Source organism: Idiotropiscis lumnitzeri, chromosome 5 (assembly GCF_059441095.1).
Source record: "Idiotropiscis lumnitzeri isolate Australia: NSW breed Sydney's pygmy pipehorse chromosome 5, RoL_Ilum_1.0, whole genome shotgun sequence".
Classification (NCBI taxonomy): domain Eukaryota; kingdom Metazoa; phylum Chordata; class Actinopteri; order Syngnathiformes; family Syngnathidae; genus Idiotropiscis; species Idiotropiscis lumnitzeri.
In genome coordinates this window covers 18,819,637-18,846,349 of record NC_142395.1, presented here as the reverse complement: position 1 = coordinate 18,846,349, position 26,713 = coordinate 18,819,637, and the positions used below count along the sequence as shown (strand labels likewise).

The window sequence follows — 26,713 nt, the reverse complement described above, 5'->3', positions numbered from 1 at the left end:
GGGCAGGAAAAATGAGGACAAATAAAGAATTGTCAAGAAACATCGTTATTTTTATCATAGCATCGCATCCTCTTGAATAGTGTTCCCCCACAAATAGGAAGGGCTGGTCTTTGACGAAACTATTCCTGAGAGCGGAGGGGTTCTCTGATACAAAGACTCCACATTCATTAGGAACATGCCATCATCGTTTGCGGTGTAGGGGGTTTGTGAGGCAAGTGAAAACTTTTTGAATGTGTGCCATGTCTGTACCATTCTGTTATCCGAGGCCCTCGACTGCCAGCTGGCGGTTGAATGTGCCCACTTGCACATTGATGCCAAGCTTTTTGGCACGCTGACATGTGATGTAAAGCCAAATGTGTTTCTTTGCGGTGGCTACATATATGCAGAATCCCCCCCCCCCCTTACAACGCCTCTCCCTCCAACACTGTTTGTGATGAGCGCCTCCATTCTGCATCTGCAGTTCTTCAATAATAGGAGTTGATATTGGCAGTGTCACGACTTCTTGAAATGGAATTTAAAAACAATAATACAATTTTAGAGTTTAATTCTAATGATAGAAAGTGTTGAAACATGTCTGGGGAAAATAAACCTAATTAATATTTTTCTTTTTTTTATTACAACATTTTAACCTCAACATTTGAGTATTTGTGTGAGAAAGTACTGATTACAACAGGGCAAGTATGAAAAGACAAATGCCATTTAATTATTTTTTGAAATTTTGATTTTTGAAGTCTGCCTTGTCAAATTTGTAGTGGCCTCATATGGTGGGTCACACTGGAGGAACTATTGAGCGTCAGTTCGTGTTTCGCTCCGTAACAATAACTGCTTGAACCGTCCGTCACTATAAGCATACCGGCCGGCTTCTAGGTACGTTGAAAATAATGTACTGCTAGAGGTTGCATGCGAACAGCAGTGTTCATATCAAACAAACCTATATTACATTCTTTACGAAAAAAAATTTTTTTTGCTCTATTACTTTACTTGCCTTTTAATGTCGAATCGTCGCGAATCAGTTTCCATTTACCCAAAACCGTCAGCTTCTACATTAAAGGTCGAAGTAAAAAGAGTTAAGTTTGAGACCTGTGTGACAACACCATGAGTTTAAACCTTTTTTTTCTTCGTGTTCATTATTTACGCCCCTTGTTCTTTGTCACATTACAGACACAGGGTTAAAGTCCCCTTACAGATCATAACTACAGTCCTGAAGTAGTGAAAATAAACTATCGTCATCCTCAAAGTGTGATACCGATCCCAAATAATAAAGTATAATTATATGATCGACCATGATCTCTTTTGAAGCGTTTTTTTTATGCTGAGCTATTGGTAATGAATGCATGTCGCTCGTTTGTTTTGCTCTGCGTGCACTTAAGAAAAATGCCGTTTACCTGATTTGTTAAATAATGAAATAAAATATTTGCTGTTGTTGTTGCTGTTATTATTTTAAACTCCGTCATTTGATGGTTTGGTCCTGTGTGGAGTTTGCATGTACTCTCTTTGCTTGCGTGTGGCAGGAATGGTGCTATACCGGAGGGCTCGAGGGGATTTCAGCTCCATCAAAAATCTGTGTAGTCCCAGTTAAGCCCTCCAACATTTTATTTGATATTCTAAAATTATATTTCTAAATGACTTTCTCAGTCCCTGGTATTATTCAAGCCTCCCTTTAGCCCCGGGCGAGAAGAAACCCAGAGTCGTCTCTGTCCCGTGGTCCAAAAACATGCATGTCATTGTCACATCCACTGAACATTCTAAAATGAGCATTGGCGTGAATGCTTATTGTCTCTTTGTTCCCACAGAGTGACTGGTTAGCTGAGATAGGCCGCAGCTCACCTGCGACCCTTGTGAGGATGAGTGGTGTTTTGATTGCAGAAGGCACAAGTATGCAGTAGTCAAATATTTGTCTTTTCTAATGAATAAATAATGATTTAATGTATATTGTATCGTACATATTTACATGTCTAAATATTCAATTACAACTAATAATAATGTCTGTTTTCTTTTTTTGTTTTGTTTGATCAGTTTGTGAGGCAATTTCTGCACTATTGACCCATGAAGAAATTGTCCACCAAACTCAAATGCTGAATCCTGACATTCATATTTACAAGAGAACATGTCCTCCCTCGTGACTTCTAAAGTTAGAACATTCTGAGCAAACTAACTCAACCATGTTGTCAAGATGTGTTGCTGCACGCTGCTCTCTGAAGTGGAAATGTTGCTGGATATCCAGTGTTGACATTGATTATAGATATTCCAATCCAAAGCGATGGTTTTTAGCAAAGTTAGTCCAGAGGAAAGCGAATACATGGACGAGAGCACCCTCAGCAAGGATAAACCAAAAGCCCGTGTATGCACGAGCGCCAGCATTTGGAGACAGACCAGCCGTGATTGACAGTAGTGGCACCCACAGCTACAAGCAGCTGTACGCTAGCAGTTTGGGCCTTGCGGCAAAAATCAATGCCACACTACACTCTGACTTCGGACGGCTTGAAGGTCAACCAATCTCCTTTTTGTGTGCTAATGATGCTTCCTATACGGTGGCCCAGTGGGCTATTTGGATGAGTGGTGGGACAGCGGTTCCACTGTACAAAAAACACCCAGTATCAGAACTGGAGTACATCATCACAGACTCCCATAGTGCACTGCTGGTGGCGGGGCACCCCTATGCTGAAATCTTGGAGCCCCTGGCGCATAAACTGGATCTGCCTTGCCTGACACTTCCCCATACTTCCAAACTCAGCACTTTAAACAACAGTAACACCCAAGACACGGAGGAGGCCAGCACGGACTGCAATGAGCGACCAGCCATGATCATCTACACTAGCGGTACTACTGGGAGGCCGAAAGGTGTTCTTCACACACACAGCAGCATCCAAGCCATGGTAATTCATTTCTTTTTGTCATTTCCATTATTCTAATTTTGTTTTATACAATTCAATACAATACAACTTGATTTATATAGCGTATTTCACAACAGCTGGAGCTGTAACAAAGCGCTTTCCTTATGTTGTAATATAAAAATTAGCCTTCTTGTGTGGAATTTGCTCCGTACGGTAATTTAAATGCAGACTCAATTGTCCAAGGGAATGTGAATGGCCGTTTGTCTACCCTGTGATTGTCTGGCAACCAGTTCAGGGTGTACCCCGCCTCTCCCCCCAAGTCAGCTGGGATAGGCTCAAAACCCAAGTCAAGATAAGCAGAACAGAAAATGGATGGACTGATGGACAGATATGGAAATTTCCCACGGCGCACTATTGGGGACTCACTGTCGTATCGTACAACTACTAATCCATCTCGCAAACAAGACAATTAAAAAGCTCATCGCATCCTGATATATTTCAATACATATTTTATTTAAAGTTAAAATAAAAATGTGCAGCACTTCAATTTGAGGCTATTGGAACATTTTATTCGATAATTTACTAGTGACTATTTTTATTCAAGTATTTAGAAAAACGATGGCCCTCAAATAGTCATTTAGAATTTTGAGCCTTTCTACAGTTTGTGTCAGGCATGAAGGAGAGCTCCACTTCATTATGCCATTAATTCAAAACATGTTTTTAAATTCAAGAACTGCGTACACATCTTCAAATCACCTTCAACACACACGCACACACACACTCTTTGATTAGCATAATTCCTCTTTTGTTCCAGTCTAGCTTTCTTAATTAGCTCTAATTTATGCCATTAAAGATCTCACAAAGATTTTGCTGTATATTTTCAAGTCAAATTGACCCACTTGTCCATTAGTGTGGAAAATCAAATCATTCCGAATGATGTCAGCGCTTCATTTGTCTCTGCTTGATCTGTGATGGTGAAGTGTTGAATTAAGAGAGTTTTTTTTTTTTTCTTGGAGCACAACAAATTGAAGTTATCAAAGTTCCTGGAAAACTTCAGGCTTGTTTTTAAATTAAGGACTATATACTTTATGTGTGGAGGTGCAGCTGAGCATAAGGCTTCATTTACTATATCGTTTTGATGTAAAAATGCAACTGGTCCCTTATACAAGCGCTTCCACACGTTTGACAAAATTATAGAGTGGGGAATTTGTGCAGAAGGGAATTTGTGAATATCTGATGTGGGAGTCCTGGTGTTTGCCAGAGGTGATGTCACAGATTTCACCTTCTTCCAAACTGAAACTTTTGTGGTTGCAAATGCTGGAACAGAAAAGGGTTCAAATGTCTTGGTTAATGAATGAAGGAATCTAGCTCAACACCTGATTGATTAGTTAATTGATTAAGTGATGCAAAAAATGTTGACGTTTCCATATCAATAAATCTGTCTGCCATCCTTTTTCCTTTGCACGTCTCCCTGCCTTAGTTGCACTTCTCATTACTGTGGTGGGGAAACAGCAAAGTCTTTGCTACTTTCCAAGATTTAAAACATTCACCATGCTTTTTTGCAATGCTGAGCAATGAAGACCATTTGCCAGTTTGGCATGGTTGCTCATATACCACCGTGGCCAGTGGTGGGTATTGTTCAGTCGAGAATCCCAAAAGACAAAACAATGATCCACCATATAATTTCAACAACATTGACCTGATTATGTTAACTGCAGGCGGTATTATCTTCTACCCCTCAATCATGCTAATCATGCTAATTGTGTTCATCAGTGATCCGAATTTAAAAACAAGGTTGAACAGCATGTTTTGATACTGCTGTTATGAATTATCCATTGAATGCGGATGTCTAGCATTTAACAATCAACATTTCTATCCTCCTCAGGTCCAGTGTCTGGTCTCTGAGTGGGCGTGGTCTCAAGAAGACGTCATTCTCCACACGCTGCCTCTCCACCATGTCCATGGCATTGTAAACAAGCTCCTCTGTCCTCTCTGGGTCGGCGCCACTTGCATCATGCTGCCTGAATTCCATCCTCAAAAGGTTGGGACTGTGCTTTCTTGCCCGCAACTCATTTTTTGCTGGGGATATCAAAAGTAGTCCTAGATATTATCCATCCATCCATTATCTGTTCAGCTTCTCCTTACGAGGGCCACGGGCGTGCTGGAGCCTAGCCCAGCCGTCTTCGGGCAATAGGCGGGTACACCCTGGACTGGTTACCAGGCAATCGTACAAAGCCGAACAACTACTCGCGCTCCCAAACACACATCGACCTACCATGCATGTCTTTGAAATGTGGGAGGAAACCAAAGTCCCCTGAGGAAACCCACGCAGGCACAGGGAGAACATTCAAACTCCACACAGGAAAGCTGGAGTTGGAATTAAACGCTGCACCTCTGTACTGTGAGGCAAACGTGCTAACCAGTCATCCACGTGACGCCCGTAGATACAGCTTGAAAAAAAAAAAAAGAAAGACTGTCACAAGTAGAAAAACTGATTCATCGAATTTTCTTAAGTAATTGTAGAAATGTACTGATTCCAGAATGAATAAAAGTCCAATGTAACAAATTCAATTCAGTCAATTACGATACCTGTTTTGATAAGTTGACACAATAGATAAATGGAATAGGAATAGGTGTTCCCATACCATTGCTAACGTTGATACCTGATAAACATAAAAAGCTAAATTATTGATTGCAACTGAGAAATTACACCTTTCTTGTATGGAGTTTCTGCGATTGGCTGGCAACCAGTCCAGGGTGTACGCCAAAAACATTTTTTTTTTTAACTAAGGCCATGGGTGGGGAATATTTTGCTTCTCGGAATCTGTTCCATCATTCTCTGTGGTTCATGTTTCTCCATGTTGCTGTGCGTTTTGTTTATTACGCTTTATGAGCGCAAGAGCTCCACCTCAGTTGACTTGATGTGTTTTTCTTGATGTCTTTTTTTTTTTTTTTTTTTTTTTTACATTGCATCATCATCCATGGAGAGGGAAGAAAATAACAAGCCTCAAAAATAAGTACAAAGTATTTGTACTTGTTTTCCTGGTATTCTTACCAGGGTTAAGAGCTTCAAGTCCCAGCACATTATTTCTTCTGTAATTCTATGGTGTCTCTCCTTCTACTTTTCTCCTCTCTTCGCTTCATCTCCTCTTCCTCTCTCCTCTGTCAGTCCCCTCCTCCCATCCCTCGCTCGCTGTCAGACTAAGTGTTTTGGACCCAATGATTAATTGCCCGGTGTGGCTTTGTATCTGACCGATGCCGACTCACGGTAAGAGCTTAAGCAGCGGATCAATCGATGAGCTGACATTGAAGAATGATGCCGCTTGTTTGGCCCTGAAAAAGGAGGGGAACAAGGTGTGTGTGTGCCTGTGTGTGTGTCTTCAGAATACAAAAGGAGTGACGATTCAACTGATTTCCAACATATAGATGTTTCTTAGGACCTCAGGAGCTTTAATGGCTGTGAGCGTAGATGGGAAGCAAAGACCCTTGAAGGACACGCGGATCTGTCAGAAAGGCATTGCTACACTCTCGGAGCCATCAGTATTCGACTGTTATCCCTGACCTTGTGTAGCAGACCACAAAGCCCATTCCCAAGGAAAAAAAAGGCTCCATTCTCCTTCTTCTGAAGTTGTAGTTGCTTGATGAAATGCTCAAGAGTCTGTTTGTTTTATCCCTCAAGTTCTTTGAAGGGTAAACTAGGCAGTACTTTTTCAAAGATACTCGCATAGTCCTCGAGAGGTACAAAATGTTCTTGTTGTTGGCATCTCAGTGTAGATCGGGCAGACTTTTTAATGTCTTGCTCCAAATCTGCTATTAGGAATATCGGTATTATGGCTTTGGCTGTTATGGAAATTTAATACCAGAAAATGATTTACTGATTCATTTACATTTTAAATGTTTTAGTGAAGCAGTATTACAAAATGGGAGGAATAACGCGACAATGGCCGGCGTCGATGAGTGCTTCCATTATCACCAAATCTACTGACTACTTAATTTAATCTTCATAATCAATTTATAGATGGAGCCATAAAATGTTAGAACATATTGGAAAAATGTCCATCATAATTACAGACCAATCCAAGGTTAATTATTCCAATTGTCTTTTTGGTGCAAAGCCAAATTAGATTTTCTTTATTACACTCAAAGACTAAGCAAGGTAACAGTCTTTATTTCTTCCTTCTTTGTTACTTTATTTCTTTTTATTTTTCAAACACTCATTACTGTTCACAGTAAATATGATATTTTTCTCTGAATAGACTATATTTGGTCGGTGTCTAAATAGAGTAAAATCTGCACTTGGAAGAGAGTAAAATATTCTGTTCATTTTACTCAAAGTAGTAGGTTAACTGTAGTCTAACTGATTAAAATCTGCCTCTTTTTTATGCAAACTACTTGCCTTATTTTACATTGATGAGAACCATATGAACTTTGAGTGGAGCGATTTTGATAAATTCTAAAGATTTATGGTACTCAAGCTCTAGTGTCCGGGGGAAGGAAATGGTGCGCCAAAATGTTGAAATACAACTCAATTTAAAAAAAAAATTTAACTCTGGGAAAATAAATTAACCAAATTTACTCTGTAGTTGCTGATTTTTTTTTTAAATAATTGAATTTGGCAGGGATTTTTAAAAAAAAAAGAAATTGTGGTGTGTCAAATCTACAAAACCTTTATTTTCACTTTACTTGCGCTTTATGTTTCATAGAATCCTCGACATGATAATGGGATGAACGCATTCTTTTGTAGACAGTAAAAGTTGTTTGAGTAAAATCTACCTTGTAGTCTGCATTTTACTCCGTTTAGACTGGAACCAACTTTTAGAGTAAAATGTACTCTATGGTTAAAATATCACATGTTTTGCAATGAACAAAACACACTATATGTTATTATATTTAAAGGCGCTTTTGAGCATCAGAGCGCGCTTCCGCTGACAGCTTTCAATGCATCCTGGATGCTTATGGTGTCATTTTATGCAAATAGCCGGCATTTGTATTTCATCCCCACCTTGAGTGCAGGTCCCAGCAGCTCGCTGAGGTGTTCAGCATGCAGCCCATGCATTTTGCTTCTCACTGCATCCTGTCCCTGAGGTGGAGGCCAGCTCTTTGACGGACATAAATTGCCTCCCTCTCCCCTTCTGAGTGGACTTGGTGGAAGCGCTCGACTGGACTTGATGGACAGCGCCCACGGTGGTCAAGTCTGAGCCCGTTAATAATTCGCCAGTCACTATCTAGCAGGAGCAGGCACACCCTCCTGTTTAGAGGAGCTTGTAATACTACTGTGTTATAAAAGGAAGGAATTATGAGAGGTGATTACAATTAGGTGGCCTGATTGGAGTGTTCTCTAGTCTAGATTGTCTCTTTATTTGATAAATTGTGGTATTGGGGAGGTAGAATTGGGTAAACACTCAACCGCCCAAATCAAATGTAACTTTTTGTTGTTGTTGTTGAGATTGTAGTCTGCAGTGGTGTAGAAGTAATCCCTCACCACTTCGCGCTTCATTTTTCACAGCTTCAGTGTCTTGCAGATTTTTCCAAATTATTCATCAAAAAAGAAAAAAAAATACAATTATTTCGGCAGCAAAGTTGCGCAATGACGCGTTGCTTCGAAGAGATCAATTGACTCTTACGCACGAGCACTCATAGAAGTCGCGTGATTGGTTCCCGGCCACGAGATCGACCAATGAGAGCACGATTTAAAGTTTTTCTTTAAACAGTTTACCTTACCTTGAATCCCGCGTTGAATTTTATCCAAAGGTCCTTGTTGATCTTATTTTGTCAAGCGAAAGTTAAGCCATGATTACTTTCATCGACAGTGCTTCTTTGTGGCTTTTAGAGAGGCGTAAATCCCCTCCAAAATAAAAATTTTAAATAATAGAAAATAGTAGTAATATAAAAAGTCAACCACTACTTTGCGGTTTTTCACTCTTTGGGGGGGGGGGGTTCTGGTCCCATTAACCGCGAAAAACGAGGGATTACTATCTATAGATTGTAGTGCAATTTTATACAGTTTGATTTTGCTTCCACAATAATAGCCTATTTGCTACATTTTCTATATACATTTGATTGCATAGCTTCAGCCATTTTCAAGTGCACTGAGTGAAAAACAGCTCAATCGTTGAAATTGGAGCGCTAAGTGCAAAGGAGTGATGCTCTTGACTTGATGCATGCGTGGTTTTCGGTGACAGAAAGAGAGGCTTGCGTGGTAGTGAGCAAGATGAAGGGAAGGAAGTAGAGAAGAATAAGTGTAGCACCACTTGGTAAAATGAGGTAGAATTAAATGTAGACGCAGTGAGGATAAGTAGACAGAGAGACAGCTAGGGAGGAGCATTTGTCTCCTCAGGAGAGGTAGAGGAGACGGACTTAAAGAAGATGTCGCTCACCTTCGCTTAATTCACGCTGTCATCTCATCCTCCCATCTTTGACGCTGATGTGACGCATGGGAGGAGCGAGAAGGAAGAGGGTTGCATTGTTTTAAATGTTTTGTCCTCTTGTTCCGGCATTCATGATTGCATGTTTGAAGCAGCTCCCCGCAATGGAGAAGGCCACGTGTAGCCTCTCCTTTAGAGCCCAAAAGCACATTTGTCAAAGGTAGCCAGCCGCGTGGAAGGCCCTTCGACTGGCCAACGTGTCAGTCGTGCCCCACAGCGGTTTGCTGTTTTCCCTCTCTGTGACCTTTTCAAAACCCGCCTTTTCTTTTTCTGCATCGACAGCTTTCATATGCGGCTGCTTCGTCCACCACTGCTTCTGTTTGCATCACATAAAAGAAACAATAAGGCTTTTTTTTTTTTTAATGACATGCAAATGTAAGTGTGACCGTCTCTACTCGGTTTATATTTCTATTGCTCCTGTCCATCAGAGTGTTCTTATCTCATGCTTCCTTCTGCCATCTTCACCCAGAACTCAAGCTCACCCGCCTCTCACTCTCTTCCCAGGTCTGGGATATGCTGCTGCGCTCCAAAGCTCCACTAGTTACTATTTTCATGGCTGTGCCAACTATCTACTCCAAACTGATCCACTATTACGACCAGAACTTTACTCAGCCCCATGTCAAGGATTTTGTCAAAGCAGTGTGCAAAGAGAGGATCAGGTATGGATTTTGACAATAACAAAGAAAACAAAATAAATGATCATATTAAGGAAATCACATTTGTATACACTCAGTGGTCACATTTAAGTACACTGGGACAAGCTACATAAAAATAACAAGGTAGTAATGTTTCCAGTTCAGTCACTTTTATAATTGTGTGTACGGTTAAATAAAGTCTCTAAAACACTGTCATTATGATACAATGCACTTCTACAGAGGATTAGCTTTATTATTATTTTTTTTGTTTAGTTTTTTTTTTTTTGGTTGAGCTGTTTTTTGTTTTTAATTAGATGATGTACCTTAAAGGGACGCTTCATTGACGTTAACGTTGGCACTTATATAATAGGTTCGTAAAAATGAGTAAAATCAGTTCTAAAAGTACATTTGATTTCACATGGGGAGTTTGTAATCCATCGTTTTAATGGCTCGGGTGAAACGTGGAGAGAGCGGAGGGGGGCGTGGCCTTATTCCTCATTAAAAGTAGGGTTTTTTCAAGTTGTCACTTATTTCCCTATTTCTCCAAAATGAATGAATGAAAAAGAAAATGAGCACTAATTTCAGTTTCCTCATCAAAAAAAATATTTAAACTGAGTTTGTTTTGTGAAAAATGGACCCTCTTGACTGGAGAGATACTTTTTAGTGGTGAGCGCATGTTTAAGGGACAATATATAGTTTGAGTTGATGCTTTTATTTCTTTTTTTAATATCACTCACACTCTGATCATGAACATCGGATGAATATAACAGTTTAAAAAGCCTAATTGTCTCACTTCAGGCTCATGGTTTCTGGATCTGCCGCTCTCCCACTGCCCACTCTGCAGCGCTGGGAGGACATCACGGGGCACACGCTGCTTGAACGCTACGGCATGACTGAGATCGGCATGGCACTGTCCAACCCTCTGAAGGGCCCACGCATACCAGGTCAGGACCCTGTACTTTATTTATTTATTTTTTGCTCTGGTACGCCTAACTTTGGTGCACTAGCATAAAAGATAGGTGCACCCAAATTTTCCACTGTATCGCATTCAACACCGCAGTTTTATAGGTTAACTCCTTTTTTTAAACAAAATTACTGCTGTTTTTTTTTTTTTTTTTAGGTGATATTGACTGGTAAATAATTAACTAACAATCTGGTCTAATACCTTCTTCCTACAGCCCTCGAAAGGCTGGTTGCACCGGTGCAACCTTTTAGTTGTTTTTAGTAGGTGTATTATTGAGAAATTGGTGTCAGTCCAGAGCCCTGCAAGTGCTCACATCGTTCACATTCACACGCCGAAAAACACACAAACAAATTAACAAGCAAGTTCGAGCTTTTGCAAAAGCCGCCATCCTTTCTGAGGAGCCACACAGCAACGAAACTGACTGACATTGACGCCAGGGAATCCGTCATTTCTAATATTTTCCTCACACTTACACAATAAAAGCAATGTCTTGAAATGAGGTCAGATCAGAAGCTTTTTCCCCCCTCATTTCTCTTGTTCTTCAACATCTCTTCCTCTCCTGCCTCCACCTTGTCCTCCCCTTCCCCTCTCCTTTTTCATCCCGCTGTTCCCTGGCCACCTCTCGCACTGACAGGTAAACCTAATTAGCTTGCAGGTTGTCTAGTGTCTTTATGGGGGTTTTGTTTTTGTTTGTTGGTCACGTGTTGTTTGGCATATACCGAACAGGCTGTGTTTGATTCCTCTCAGGTGGTTATTAGGAGTAGTTTTAAGAGACGTGCACCTTGCCGTTGATGTTTCCACAGCGGCACCAGCACATTCATAGAAGTGTTCACAGGTGTGAGCGTAAACAGGCACGGGTTGGTGGATGTTGGAGTGGGGCTGTTACTTTTTTGTCTTAAAGTAGGTTAAAGTAGATCAATAGCAACTGGAGAAAGCGGGGGGGGGGTCGTCCTCCGTGGTTCTATATCCTACAACCTTTCTTTGTCGTTTCATCCAGTGAAAACAAAATAGACATGGGTCCTATTACATTTTATTGACAAGTTTTTTTGAATACATTCCTCTGTGTGGAGCATATATCTGTCTGGCCTATTTTTGTTGTGTGTCTTCCAGTTTTAGGGCATTCTAGATAAACAACAGTACATGATTCTAGGTCATACTGCCCTTGCATAGATGTAAATATGTGAGATGAGCTCAGCTTCATGCTTTGCATCTCATGAAAAAATGGATGCACCAATGTCGCACCTGCGTATCTGTCTTGGGAAATGTTCATCTTGTGGTCACATAAGATTACATTCATCTCTTTCAAGGATGAATGTTTTTTTTTTTTGTCTTGATATGAGATAAGACACCGGTCAGCTGTATTGTCATCCATACGTGTGTTAAGTGGTCAATGTAGGCTTGCTCCAGCATTTCAAAACTGAAACATTTGCATGTGCACTACTTAAAATAATCACTTTGATTGATTTTTAATTGTACATTTTCTTCACTGCTATTGTGACCATTCAAGACATATATTTTTAAAAATGATGAATGGTATGTTTTTTTTTTTTTAAATTTATAACAGGTAGTCCGCCATGTCCACCACCTTCGAGGTTTTGCGCAAGACAGATTACAGATTCATTTGGAACATGTTAACAGTTGTGTTCTTCCTTGAGAGGTCAATATGAATCAGAAACTGAATTGCTTCTTCTCTTGTGTACATGTGTGTGACAGGAGCTGTGGGGGTGCCACTGCCTGCTGTGGAAGTGCGGATTGTCATGAATAACATAAACGCCACAATTGTGGAGGGAAACCACAGGGAGAGTCGGGTAGGTAATAACTGGTAATAAGAATAAACGATGGCTCATGTACAAATTCCAGCGCACCTACACACAAGTAAATAGATGGACGGACAAAATTGTTGGTACCCTTGTTTAATGAAAGAAAAAACACTGTGGTTACAGAAATAACTTGAGTCTTGCAAAATTGAAAAACAGTCCAAATTAACCCACGAGAATCAGACTGTACAAACGTTGAAAAAATACAAAACGAATTCATGAAAAAATGATAGGCATCCTACAAAAGAAACTAATTTGACCATTGACATAATCAATCAAGCTGTGTCGTTTCATTAACATCACAGCTGTTATCGGCACTGATATTTTCCCACGTAAAGACCAACTTTTAAGTCTGTGTTGGGTCTAGCTCTTGGCTAGCGGACAAAAACGTGTGTATTAAACTGTCTTGCTCTCACTTGCCATATCTCACAGGTCCGTCCAGGTTTGGATGGGAAGGAAGGGGAGCTGCTAGTCCGAGGTCCGTCTGTCTTTACGGAGTACTGGAACAAACCTCAAGACACAATTGAGTCTTTTACAGATGACGGCTGGTTCAAAACAGGTACCAAACACTTTGTCTCCTCTCGATCTATCACTTTCTTCCTTCATACTTGACATTTTCTGTGCTTACACGGACACACACAAACGCATGCGCGTGCATTTTGTTGGATGGAGTCAATTCTGAAAATAATTGTCCAAGTTGTAGTGTTAGAAGGTTTTGACGAAAGGAGTAAAACTAGACATGCTGACAAGTTGGAGGGTGAGCTCGGAGAAGGGTTTAGGAAGGGCTAGTTCAAATGAGTCGGCTATGACAAGGTGAGGATGACGAAAGCAGCAAATGAAGAAGTGATGGAGAGCAAAGCTGGGAGAGCAAGAGTGTGTTTAATTGGCTTTGCAGCCTGGAAGGGCAGAGATCCAGAGCACAGCACGCTGCTGTCACACTCCATTACAGCCACTGGCCACATAATGAGAGCCTGAGCAATCAGCTCCCCGCAGACCGGCCAGTACCTCGAGCCACCCATACTCACGTGTACACACACCCACGCACACAGATGGATAATGTCACAGGTGGAACAGAATACAGCAAAAAGCTCTGGAAAAAAAGTTGACTAACTGGAGAATGTCAGTTAACCAAGAATAAGCGAAGGCTGGTCATTAAAAAGTCTGAACTTGTTGACATATATATTTATATATATATGTACACAATTTAATGGCGTCATTATAGACAAACAGACTCACTGTGCTCGAGTAGTTTTTTCTGGCACGTTGTACTATTCTGATTATTTATCAGACTACTTTTTATTTGTACTCGTGACCTTTTAACACCAATATCTGTCATTTTTGCTTAATAATAATAAAAATAGTTTATCTTTTAATGAATGGCAACACTTAAAATAACAGATTCGTTCTGGAAGAATAAGCCGTCTCAGTCTAGCCAGAAAATGCCTAAATACAATTTACATTGAACAGCCAGCATAGATATAGAGCAGTAATACATTTTATTTTAACACTTTGTTACAGAATTCCCAACCAGACGTGACTTTATTATTACTCTATCATCTTTTCGGCGATAATGATTCATGAGATGAAAAGTTTTTATTTTGTTTCCATTTTTTTTTTTGGCATTGGCAAATCGTGCCAAATTGCTAAACCGGTGACATTGGTCGTATTTGGATTTGCTTTCGCCTCACTTCCCTCACCCCACACTCTTTATTCTCACACCTGCTCCCTGGTTCACAGACAAGATTCCTTTTTTTTTTTTATCATCACACATCTCGTACTCTCAGCTGATTCGCTTGTCGCCTTGAGCTTTCTATATCGCCTTTTCGACGTCTTGGATTTTCCTTGAGGTTGCAGAGAAGAATTGAATTATGCTGAGTACTTCAAACATCTGAATAATATGTGCCTGTGACCTATCTTATGTATCAGTGGTTCTCAAATGTTGTCACGCTGGAACTTGCATTTCCTTTTGTTGCAAAGTCCTGACCCACTTTAACAGAAATTAAAGAAGGAAGAAAATGTATGTAATTTAAAAGTGCCTCTGAAAACATATATAAAGAATCTTCCATTTGCATTCAGTTAAAGCGCAGTAAAATCAAATGTATTCATCCTATTAGATTCATTCATCTCATTTCCTCATTTTCACTTTTTTTTCATACTGCCGGTTCAAAAGAATAATTAACTGGGCACAGAATTACATTACAGATATACGCACGTGCTGTCTGCGGAGCACTTTGTAGATGGTCGACAGATCCAATTTATTGCTCATATAATTAAGTGTACTGCATCTGCTATAAATAGATGTAGCTATAAATATCATTACATCCGTCCTTATCATTTGTAGTGTGAAGGAGTGCTCCATGAGTGTACCGTAATCTTCATTCAGCGCGCACACACACACGCACACAAGATGAAACTTTGCTGGCTCCTTTCTTCTGAGCCGGGCAAATGTGCGTTGCGTTAGATAAACCAGCAGAATTGTTGAGCTGAAAGAAAAGAACTCATTGGCTGCAGAAAATGAAAAATCATTGTTTTTTTTTGTGCCAAGACCCAGCAAAAGAGGTGAAGTCTTAGTCAAAAGGCGATTCATTGAAGATGCTGACATACAAAGAAAAAGAGGAGCGATGGCCAAAGAAACATGGAATTTGAGAAGAAAAGGAGTGTGAGAATTAAAATCAATAACTCCTCAGCCGGCTGGAGGTGTCTCCACGAGTGTGAGTGGGCCTGTGGAGCTTGACTGGCAGCTCTATAGGGAAGCTGTCGCCTTCCCCCGAGTGCTTGCTCTTTCCACTCAACCTCACAAACATCTCTAAGCGCATTGATTCCTTCGTACTTTTTTAACACCCCTTTTTTGTGCTCTTTGCTCGAGTCTGTCCATCTTTTCGGAGCTACGCAATGACAGCTCATCTGATGTTGTCGAGCATACACGTACGCCAGCCCCGCCCCTCTCCTGAAGAGGCTGCTAATGGACCCCTAAATAAATGGATGAACTTGTAAATAAGCAAGAGGCAGCGAGAATGAACAGTTTTCACCAATTTGGATTTCACCGTCAGCTGCTTGTTTCATGCAGGCGCTGAAAAGCAAACGTTTGTGATATTGACTTACTTAATATTTAGAAGCCAATTGTTTACAGTGGCCTAAAATTCTTTCCGTTTAATCTTGTTTCACTTTTCAAATAATTTCCTGGCATTTGCCATGGAAGCTGTTTCCATTGCAGTGGTTTTATTTGGCTGCTTTTTACAGATTCAATGATGGATACGTATGTTTCCAAATTTTAGTGAGAAGTGGTAGCATTCCAAACGCGTTCCAAAAAAAAGCCTGTGAAACCTTAATGTCAAAACATTTGCTGTTGTCAAAGCAAATTCCATCAATCAAGGCAGCTTTAATTATATATTTATATATATATATATATATATATATATATATATATATATATATATATAGAAATAGAGAGCGAGAGAGAGAGTTTTTATTGATAAGTACTTTTTTTTTACGTTTTGAAAAACTGAAAGCTAATCAAATCAGTCGGAATTGTCAAAATGAACATATAATGAAAAATCCCAAACTCTTCTAACGACGTCTCTGTGCTGGTAGGCCAACCAACCAATGTTGTTGCAAATTCCCTTCAGATATCAGCCATCCTGTCCTCCTGTCCTGTGGATTGTGGTTCTTTTGCGCCCACCAGTTCTTTTCCTCCTTGTCCCCCAATGTCACATTTCACCCCCAGTCTCATGATGTCCTCCCAAGCCAAATGTCACACAAACCAACTCTCTGGCCTCCGGACACCTCCTCTTCCTCCCTTTTACAGCCGGTTTGTCAACCTCGAGTCGTGCTGGGTTTCCTAGTGTCATGCTGCTTTTGAACTTTTTGGAAACTGTTAGCCATTCATTAGTCAGCTCTGTGTATTGTGACGGAAGGATTGTGTGTCGGTTTATTTGTTTTTGTTTTTGTGTATTACATCCTGGTTTGTCTCTGTCCATGTACTACTATTTTAGCATTTTGTTTATGTATTCAGGATCCCAAATCATTCAGTGATTTATAGACCGAAGCAGAATTTAAAAAAAAAAAATCTACTGCTGACTTCGTGCCAGTCTAAAATAAACCAAAAGCAAAACAAATTATTTTTTGTAAAAACCCGGCGGCCTTCAACTCCTGAAGATTTTTGGCGGTCGCAGCCACTTTTTTATGCGCATCCCCCTACATGACTGCAATTTTGTCGATAATCAATTGATGACCTGGCTGTTAGTTTTTTTCCTTCTCATTGCATTTGAACAACATTCTAAACGTTTGCAGCCATCTTTTACATTGACTGTTTACTGCAGTTTTTCAACTTTTCACGGAATAATCCACTGCCTGGCATTATTTTTTTTGTTGGTCTTGATGAGCGCTCTTCTTAAATCCACATTATTGGCCCAAAGTGAGAATTGTATTTTTTGGGGGGCGTCATTGCCATGTTTTCCACCTTCAGATTTGTGTGTTTGACTCTAGAAGAGAAGCATGTAAATGGCACTTAAGTAGTTTGCTCGATGAGCATTGCAGATCTGAGACAGACATCAATCCTCAAGTTCGGCTTGTTATCAACTTGTGAAGAGACAGAGAGCAAGCAATCTCATCAGTAACATTAGCATAAAGCAATTCAAGCTCCTTTAATTGCATTATATTAAACAAATTAGATCAGTCATCCAAGTGCAAAGTGCTGTTTTGTGTGATATTAATTACCAAAAAAGGAGCTGTGACAAAAGTTAAGGATGATAAATAATGTCAGAGCTGAGATTTCAGCGCTTTGGCTGTCTGTTATTTATCCTCATTAACTCCTCCATCTTGGCTTTGGGGCTTTAATGTTGAACATTAATATTCATGTATGCTAAGTGTTTACAGTCCCCCGGAAAAGAGGCATGACTTACATTTAGACCGCACGTCTTTGAGCAGATAAGGCTCTCCTCTTCGCACAAATGGAGGCCACACTGCTACTGCAGGTTCAAGCTGAATATTGCGAGCGACCATGACGCCACTTGTACGCTGTTGAAGAGGAATGTCATCCAGCTCGCACTTCACCAGTGTGAACAAGCACAACACTCCTCCCACGTATCACTTGGAGTGTCAACTGTTGTGTTTGCATGCAGGTTTCCCTGAAGACAGCATACAATGTCAATGGGCATCTTGACACAAGCAGGGTCGCCATGGCAACGACGCAACCTCAGAAGTGGACAGTGGTTTGGAGAATGTGCATAAATATATATATATATATATATATATATTAGCGCTGTCAAGCGATGACATTTTTTAACGATTTAAAAAAAGGAAAATACATCCATAATTACTTGCAATTAATTACATTTTTCAAGTACTATTTTTTTGTGAAATTTGTAACAGATATTTACTCACGGTAAGCAATATCTATCACCAAATATGAAGTATCTTTTGTTCTAATAGATTTCTTTGAGCCTTGGATGCAATCTAAGTGGAGTTGTCTTTGCTGGCATTTCAAATATTTCTCAAAACTTGTACAGTACATTTAGTTCTGCCCACCAGCACCAAACTCCAACAATGTGTTTGGTTCTGAGATGATGTGCTAAAACTGTACAGCTAATATAGTACAGTGTATGCAAATTGTTTTGTATATGTAGGTGCTAGTGCTGTCAGTCTTTCAATAGGGTTGAGTAAAGCACTCATCCCCCACCAAAGTAAAGGCCTTCAAAACTTGAGCAATAAATGACGTATTTTCTTGTGTTCGTCTCTAGTGGCACAGTAGTTGATATATGTGCAAAAGCATTTTCAGGGGACCACTGTGACCGACATTGCGGTTCAGGAATTAATATGGTCATAATGTTCAGAAAGCTGGTTGTTATTGTATTGCAGTTTATGCTCAGATGTCACAAGTACCTTGTTTTAGGTTTTACTCGTTTTTGTGGTCTATTGTCTTAGTGATGTTTCCCAATTCTAAGTGATGAGAAAGATGATGAGAAGAAATTCTTCAACCAGCGCTTTTTTACCAAGTCTCTGAGCTGCATTTTGAAGCCGAATTCGGTCACAATAATGATTGGGTGAGCGTGCGACAGTTTATTAATATCAGTTTTTGATGTCAACGTATTGTTGCCTTGGTCATATTAAAACTGAGCGACCAGGACTGACACTGACGCGTTCCAATTTTGTTTTTGCTACACTACAACATTGTAATGTTGCTCTTTTATTTATATCGTTTGGTGACTGGTCCACTATTTTGCTTCCTTTGTTATTTGTTTAACTTTCAATCCAAACACAAAGACAAATTGTAAACTGTGGAGATGGCTTTTCATTGAACACCAACAAATTTTACTGCGCGATTATACACCTGTGTTGCTCTCATTTTCAAGTTGTTAGTTAATTAACTGGAGAAAGTAAAACTTTCGATGCCCTCCATTTTCCGTGAATGTCTTGATCTGTTTTTATTTCTTTTTCTTCCTCTCCACAATTTGCCTTCACTTTCTTTAATGCCTCTGAATGAGATGAAAGCCCAGTGCAATTAGGCTTCTTATCGTTTTAATTAAGAAAGCCATTCGGCCATATCTTCCTCTGACGCCGCGGCGCATAATGGTGGAGAGGCTCTGATGCCTGAAGTTGTGCGCGCGTGTGTCTGTTTGTGTGTTTGTGTGTGTGTTTACTGCCTGTATGTGTGTTGGTGTTTGTGTGGCCCAGTAACACAGTTACCAGCATCCTTGTCTTGCTTGCTTTTTTTATTTTTTTTTTATTTAGTATTCTTTTTATCAGCCAGTATTCTGCAATCACAATTCCCACTTGTGCCACTCTCTGAACATGCTGTTCCATTACACCCCCCCGCCCCATCCTCACCCCCCAACACACAAAGACACAAGGTCAAGGAGTCTTGGTGAGGTACTTCCAACTCAGCACAAGTACAGTATGTTATGAGTGTGAGTTTTTGTGATTACCCGCAAGCATTTTCCGCTCTCCGCGGAGGGTGAAGGTCACAGAATTTATTGGCCTCAGCTTGCAAACAAATAGGACTGCAAAACACAAGAAAAGTAAAAGCGACTGCCTATAATCGCACACGCCTGCAGTTAGAGTAGATAGCTACAAGCTACTCATTAGCTATTTATTTCTGTCTTACTTTTTTTTTATTATTATTTACGTCCACATTTAAAAGCAAGAGGGGGAAATAGTGAAACAACCTCGTTACTACACCCACAATCCCACATCCCTTGGCTCACCCTCATCGTCCCACCCCTCCCCGGTTTCCCCTGGCCTATCAGTGCCGAGCAGTGGTCTGTGAAGAAATTCCCGATATCTAAATTTACACTCTGTATCAATCTTGTTTAATAGACTGGAAAGCTTATAGGCAACGTGGCAAGCCGGCAGAGAGAGCCGCGGTGATAAATTGTCGGTGTGCAGGCGACAGCCGCCCGTGATGTATAATGAAATATTTATGATTTATCCCAGCTAATAAACTGAAATGTGATGTATGGGAGCAGATGGGCCCTCTATTGATGCTGAGGCGGAGAGGCAAGTGGAAGAAGGAGATGGCGAGATAGGTGGAGAGAAGGAAACAGATGATGTGATGAGAGATGCTTGGGAGAGGTCGAAGGAATGGATGAGCGATGGAGTGAGGAAAAAAGGAGGTGCGTTTGCTAGGTACTGGAGGGGCTGATAAAAGAGGAGTGGGGGGGGGGTCTCAGCACCCGCAACATTAAGTACATCTGTGCAATATAATCTGGTTTTGTTTTGACACTGACAGAGCAGTGTTAATTTAACATTATTGTCTGTATTTTGACCTGCATCAAAATGACAGTTTTGTGTTTTTTTTTTAAAGATTGTGCTCCTATCTCATACATGAATGAAATGATCAACACCTCTCAACAACGCAGTCCGACGCCACTGCATACTATAATAATAAATAAAAAATAAATAAACATATTACCGCCGCGGCTTCTGCAATCACTCATGTTATCAGAAGGTAATGCTAATCTGTGCATCCAGCAAAATTCAATGCAGCTCTGCTTAACTTGCACAAAATCACCATTGGCAAATTTTGCTAAATCAATGAAGTGTTTGATGTGTAAATGAGCCCCACCAGGGGTCTTATATTAAGCCTTTGTTGTGGTGAACTAGTTGGAACCGACACTGGCCCTTTATATTCATGTTACAATTTTGATAATTATTTCATATTGAGCATCTTTATACTGTATTATTATATATTTCTGTGTGGTTACCTTTTTTTTTTTTTTGCATGGTATGTTTTTGTCGGACATTTTCTCGCCTTTATATCTTGTTCAAGCAATTCCTTATGGAACGATTTAACCTGACGTGCAAAATAAAAATGTGTGTGATGGAAAGATCCATGATGATTGATAAATTGAAGAGAATAAAACTTTTCAGTTTAAAAAAAAACTGTTATAGAAGTGCAGAACAACTCTCAGATATATTTTCCTAAATAAACAGATTACAAAGGAGTCACTTTGGTTTCCTTTCACACTTTAAGGGTGGCCAGGCACTCCACAGACCGAACTTTTGTATTCTTTAAGGTGGAGAACTAGAGATGCAACAATTAATTGATAAATCAACAACTAATCTATCAAATTAATTGATTTTTTTAAATTAATTCAATCGTCGTTTCAAGTCTTTGTTTAATTTAAAATTGTCCAAATGCAGCCTCTAAACAGTAAATATTGTCAGATTTCTTTGCGTTTTTTGTTGTTGTTTTTTTTAAATGTTTACTTTGGAGAAAAAGTTGAATTGAGTTGTATTATGTCCTGTTTTGGTTCAAAGGGTTGGAAGTTGCAATTTCTTTTTATCCATTTTTTTATATGATTCATTGATTAATCTAGTATTTAAAAAGTAGCTGTACTGTTACTGAGAAAATAGTTTTTGTTCTCTGTGTATTATTTATGAACTCGTCACTTCCTGATATTACGGCCGTTTATGTGTGCCTTAGATTGTTATCACATTGATCGCAAGTTTTTGCTTAATACAAAATATTGCTGTAAAGTACATTTGCTGTATATTTTCCTGACCTCTCAGTCCACCACCTTGACTCACTTGTGACTCATGTTGCCTCACTGCCCCTCCCCTCCCCTCCCAGTCCCAGCTGTGAATGCACTACCTGTAATAAGCCAAAGGAACATCTTCCGGTACTGACCCATTTTCTCTGCTCGCCATCCCCTTGCCCAGCTGAGCCCTTCTTAAGTGTACCCTTCGTCCCCACACTTGGCCCCTTGTGTGCGTGTGTGTGCGTGTGCAAGCATGTGTGTGGATTCCAGCCTCTGAATTGATCGTAAAGAGATGCATGCAAAGACTGAAGGGAAATGACTGTTAAAGCTTTCTGTAAAAATGCATTTTAAATGATATACGTTACACATTAGTGGTTAGCACGTTTGCATTACAGTCAAAGGTCTCGAGTTTCAATCTTGGGTCAGGTCCTCGTGTGGACTTTGCATGTTCTCCCCGTGCTTCCCAAAACGGTGACTCATTCACTGCCTGTCATTTTGGAGTAGTTTGACATTTTTAAAATATCGCACTTCCGTTGTCTGCGAAATCAAACACAATTCAAAGTTTCAGCTGTTTTAGCTGTTTTTGCGTGTGTTATTGTAATATCTGTCCATTTTGTGACCTAATCACACATTAATATTCATGTTATTCATTGTACAGGAGACACAGCGGTATTTAAAGATGGCGTCTATTGGATTATGGGTCGCACCAAAGTTGACATCATCAAAAGCGGCGGCTACAAGATCAGCGCCCTCGAGGTGGAGCGCCACGTGTTGGCTCATCCAGACATCATCGGTAAAAAACGCTGCAATGCGTCTCCAACTTTTATATCCAAAATATGTCAGAAACAAAGTCAGGTGAAGGTCAATAGAAAAAAAAATTAAAAAAAAAAAACAATCGAGAAGGAAATCAACAGTACATTTTCCTGATGTACTTATTTTCAAAATGTCCCCCATTTCACTGTGTAGACGTGGCTGTGATTGGCGCACCAGATGAAACCTGGGGACAAAAGGTCACTGCAGTGGTCCAGCTGAAGGAAGGTCGTAATCTGACCTTGCCGGATTTGAAGACATGGGCAAGGTATTGTTGTCACGTCATCCTTCTCTCAAACCATCACCATAATTTAATTATGTTATTATATATTACAGTATTAAGGTATTCATAGATGTGTGTGTGTAGGTGCGCGTGTGCGGGGGTGTGCGTGAGAGAGCGTTTGTTATTTATGAGGCAAAAGAAATCAGTAGTGTTTGTGTGTGTGTGACCGTATTTTTGTAGTTTTTGTGACAGTATTATGCAGACTTTACGCAGATCTGATCGGCTGGATCGGGCAGCATTTTATGTAAAATCGGTGATCAGTCGTAATGTCATAATCTCCTGATTGATCAATGACGTCATTGACTCCAGCCGCAAAATCAGAAACAATCTTGCTCACTACTCATTTTTAATCAGACATGCAAATAAAATTTTCTTGAATTTCTTTTTTTTTTTTTTTTGCACTAATTAAGAATCTGCACTCACCTTTTCTCTAGCACGTCGAGTTTTCGTAATAATAATAATAATAATAAGAAGAAGAAGATGACGTCATTGACCGGATCCGCAAAATAAATAATCTTGCTCACTCCAAGGGCGTTATGTGCTGCCATCGTCGAAATGTTTCCCAACATATACAGTTAGATTTATTTTCAGACCCCCCCCCCCCCAACACACACACACACACACAATTTCTAAGGTTTAATTGTATTGTTTAGTTTTTTTTCCCCAATAAATAAAATTTTCACTATCATGGGCTGGTGCCATGTTTGGCTGGACAGTAGATAGACTAATTGTTTAAATAGATTGGATCGAATGGTCGATTCTCTGATCGGATCAATCATCAGTTATCTTTTTTTTTTTTTAACTCACTGATCGGTGATCGGCTCCAAAATACTGTGTAAAGCCGAGTATTGTGTGTAACATTTAGTCCTAAACTATGTCCCTGATTGCCCCTCATGTGCGGGGGTGTGTTTGTGATCTAGCAGGCGTGTGTGTGTGTGTGTGCACGAACGCATGTATGTGCAGGGGTGTGTGCGTGTGTGTGAGTGATAGCCGTGGGGTCCATATGGTGGTGTGTTCAACGCTACTAGAATGGTCCCAGTTGCAGGAATGCTATTGCATTGACCCATATGGCTAAAACACACACACACACACACACACGCACACACTCCAGCCAGGGGTGCAGCCAGCGGATGGGCACTACCAGAACACTTCCCGCCAGCCAGCGAGTTCCCTCTAACAGGGAAGACGAAGGAGACAAAATGAGACAAACAAGTAGATGAATGCTCACTCTTCAGTGCCCTGGCTGCAGCCGTCAGTTTCAATCTCGATCACGCGTGCCCAGGCTTTACCATGCACGAACGCGCGCGCGCACTGCCCCAAAGAAGTTGGCAACACAAGCGAGCGCCGTTACGGCTGTGTTCTCGGTGACACTTTGCTCCGACATGCGGAGAGCGCCGTGTGAGTCACCCCGTTCACTCGCAGTGCAACACAACAACTCACACAAAGTAGGTTAAGAGATAATTAAAAAAAAAAAAAAAAAAAAAAAGCTCCAGGCTGCAGCTTGTCTTGACGTAATAACCGTGCACCATGTATGGGAAAAAATAAAACACTTTTAATTAGACGAGCCTGCTGTTTTGCCTTTGACTTTTATTTATTTTTAATTAATTTATTTCTTTTTTTCTTGTTTTATAATCTCTCAACGATTATATTGTTTTGTTGGGAGGGAATTGTCTGTGTCTGGAAGGTAAATTTGGGTTATTAGCAAGGAACGCTACAGTGAGGGATGAGGGACATTTCTTATCGTCACTACTCTGCCACAGGCCTCGCCTTTTGTTGTGCAATTGTTTTCCACTCTTGTTGTCTTTGTTGTCGCATATGCGCATACACGATTATTGAGGCGGGCGTGCGCGCTTACGCTGTTGTGTGTTGCGGCGCTTGCCATTCGGAGGCCTGTGTGTTTACGTACCTATCTCCTCTCCGCAGTGAGCAGTAAACAAGTCTTAAGTGCATTAACGTCCGTGCATATTGCGGTTGTCTTTTGCAGAGAGCACATGGCGCCCTACGCCATCCCCACAGGCCTGCTTCTGGTGGACGAGATACCGAGGAACCAAATGGGCAAGGTCAACAAGAAGGACCTTCTAAGACACTTCTTCCCATGAATGCATCACGATTAACTTTATGACACTGTTTTGCTCTTCTTTATTTTTATGTCTGACAACATGTGGGTATTGTGTCTTCCAATAAGGTTTATCAATCTAAATATTATTTAACGAAAATAATATTTCTGAAGCTGTGTGTTTCGTGTTGCTTTTGTCCATTACAGTGATGCATTTAAGATGAAATTGACATCATGCTCAATCATGTAAAGTACAAATGAGTTTTAGTAGATACAATGAAGGTGTTGAGTGAAACCCGCAACTCTGAGGTAACAATGTTAAAAATGTCGTTTTGTTGGAAACACTGGTCAACACGTTTACTACTCATTTATAATCAGAGATGGGGGGTTTTTTTTGCACTAATTAAGAATCTGCACTCACTTTTTTCCAGCACATCAAGTTTTTATAATAATAATAATAATAATAAGGAGAAGAAGAACAACAATTATATGTGATAAAATAATTGTTATGAATTAAGCGTTAGGTTCAGCAAAAGGTGTCATTTATTTTCTGAATCAGAATCATAAGTGTAAATTACATCGCAAGCTTTTGTAGGGCAAACCTAACATAAACCTCGTAACAAAAAAGTAACTGAATTTTTTTTTCTTTTTTTTCAGGGACACATAAAGCCATCTCTGAAATTTGCATTGACCACTGTTATTCTTTTGCAAAGCTGAGATGCAATACTTATCTCTAAAAATTGAAATTTGGTGATTTAAATGGCTATATATATTTTTTAGTCTTCTTTCACACACCTGACAATAGACGATTTTGTCAACTAATCTAATTGCGATTTGTTTTCCCTGCAAAATTGTGATTGCGATTTAACAAAAGATTTTCTTTCAGGGTCTTACCATAGATTTTTTTAACAACACAGGCAATAAATTCATCTGTTTGACAATCATCTGATTCATTTTATATGGAATCATATTGAATTGATATTGAATTCTGTAAATCATGAGTTAGAATACTACAAGCAAACTTTTTTTCACGTTACATAAAGCGATATTTAAACATGGACTACGTTTCTTAAGCGCTGAATCTATCTAGACAAGGTTTAAATGAATAAGTAAAATATGCATGAAGCTAACTACCAACCAAGATAAATTATTTTCTTAACAAAATTGCAGCCTTTGCCTTTGAAAATTGCATTCCGATACATTGCGATAGCGATTTGAATTTGATGAATTGTTTTGTCTCCTTAAAACCTCCTTCTCCCTTTCACTTTTTCATCTGAGATTGTAAAAATCAATCGGTGTAACCCCAGTATGAAGTAGACGAGGAACCCACGCAGCAATAAAACAGCTCATCTGTGTGTCTTTTCTGACTTGAGCCTGTGACAGAATTTAGCCCGTCGTTGTTGGTTAAGATCAAACAAGAAGGTCTTGAAGAAAAAAGCTCCCATAAGATCCAGAAGGGTTTGGTTTTGGTCTTGTACACCCACCATGGTTAAATCTCCTTGAAAGTCTAGAAACTACAAACATGTTGATTGTTGTTGTTAATATTATTAGTAGTGGTGAAACAAGGTCTAAATTTAACTTGCCGTCCAAATCATAGTTGGAGGTGTACACTGTAGCACCGATTCAGCCTTGCTGACTGAAAATAAAAAAAAAAATCCTTCAAATTTTGAAGTGTTTCCTCTTTTATTTGCTGCACTAGTTTCTAACGTGTGTGTGTGCAGCTGTGGTGGCACAGGTGCGTCAGGGGCCTGGCGGCTGATTCTTTAGCACCACAGCTGGATGCCCAACACTTCATCTCAACTCTTTGCACTGCAAGCTCTTCTCGCCTCTCATGCTTTCTCATCTCAATTTCCCCCAACACTCGGCCTCCTCCGTCTTCATCACGACTCATAACAGATTGCAGCGGGGCCG

At 40.1% G+C, this 26,713-nt stretch overlaps 1 protein-coding gene across 2 annotated transcripts; it reads left to right on the top strand.

Moving 5' to 3' along the window:
• The first annotated feature begins 768 nt into the window (after nt 1-768).
• Nucleotides 769-26,407, top strand: acsf3 (acyl-CoA synthetase family member 3). 2 transcript variants are annotated; one of them, XM_088296318.1, is made up of 11 exons: nt 769-867; nt 1,794-1,875; nt 2,017-2,876; nt 4,720-4,875; nt 9,764-9,918; nt 10,693-10,838; nt 12,572-12,666; nt 13,108-13,234; nt 22,312-22,446; nt 22,620-22,731; nt 24,731-26,407. In XM_088296318.1, the coding sequence occupies exons 3-11, from the start codon at nt 2,163-2,165 to the stop codon at nt 24,843-24,845; spliced, it is 1,755 nt and encodes a 584-aa protein (XP_088152444.1). In that variant the 5' UTR covers nt 769-867; nt 1,794-1,875; nt 2,017-2,162; the 3' UTR covers nt 24,846-26,407. The 2 variants fall into 2 exon arrangements, with proteins under 2 accessions (XP_088152444.1, XP_088152445.1); XM_088296319.1 differs by lacking the exons at nt 22,312-22,446; nt 22,620-22,731; nt 24,731-26,407 and adding an exon at nt 17,796-18,214.
• Nucleotides 26,408-26,713: the final 306 nt, after the last annotated feature.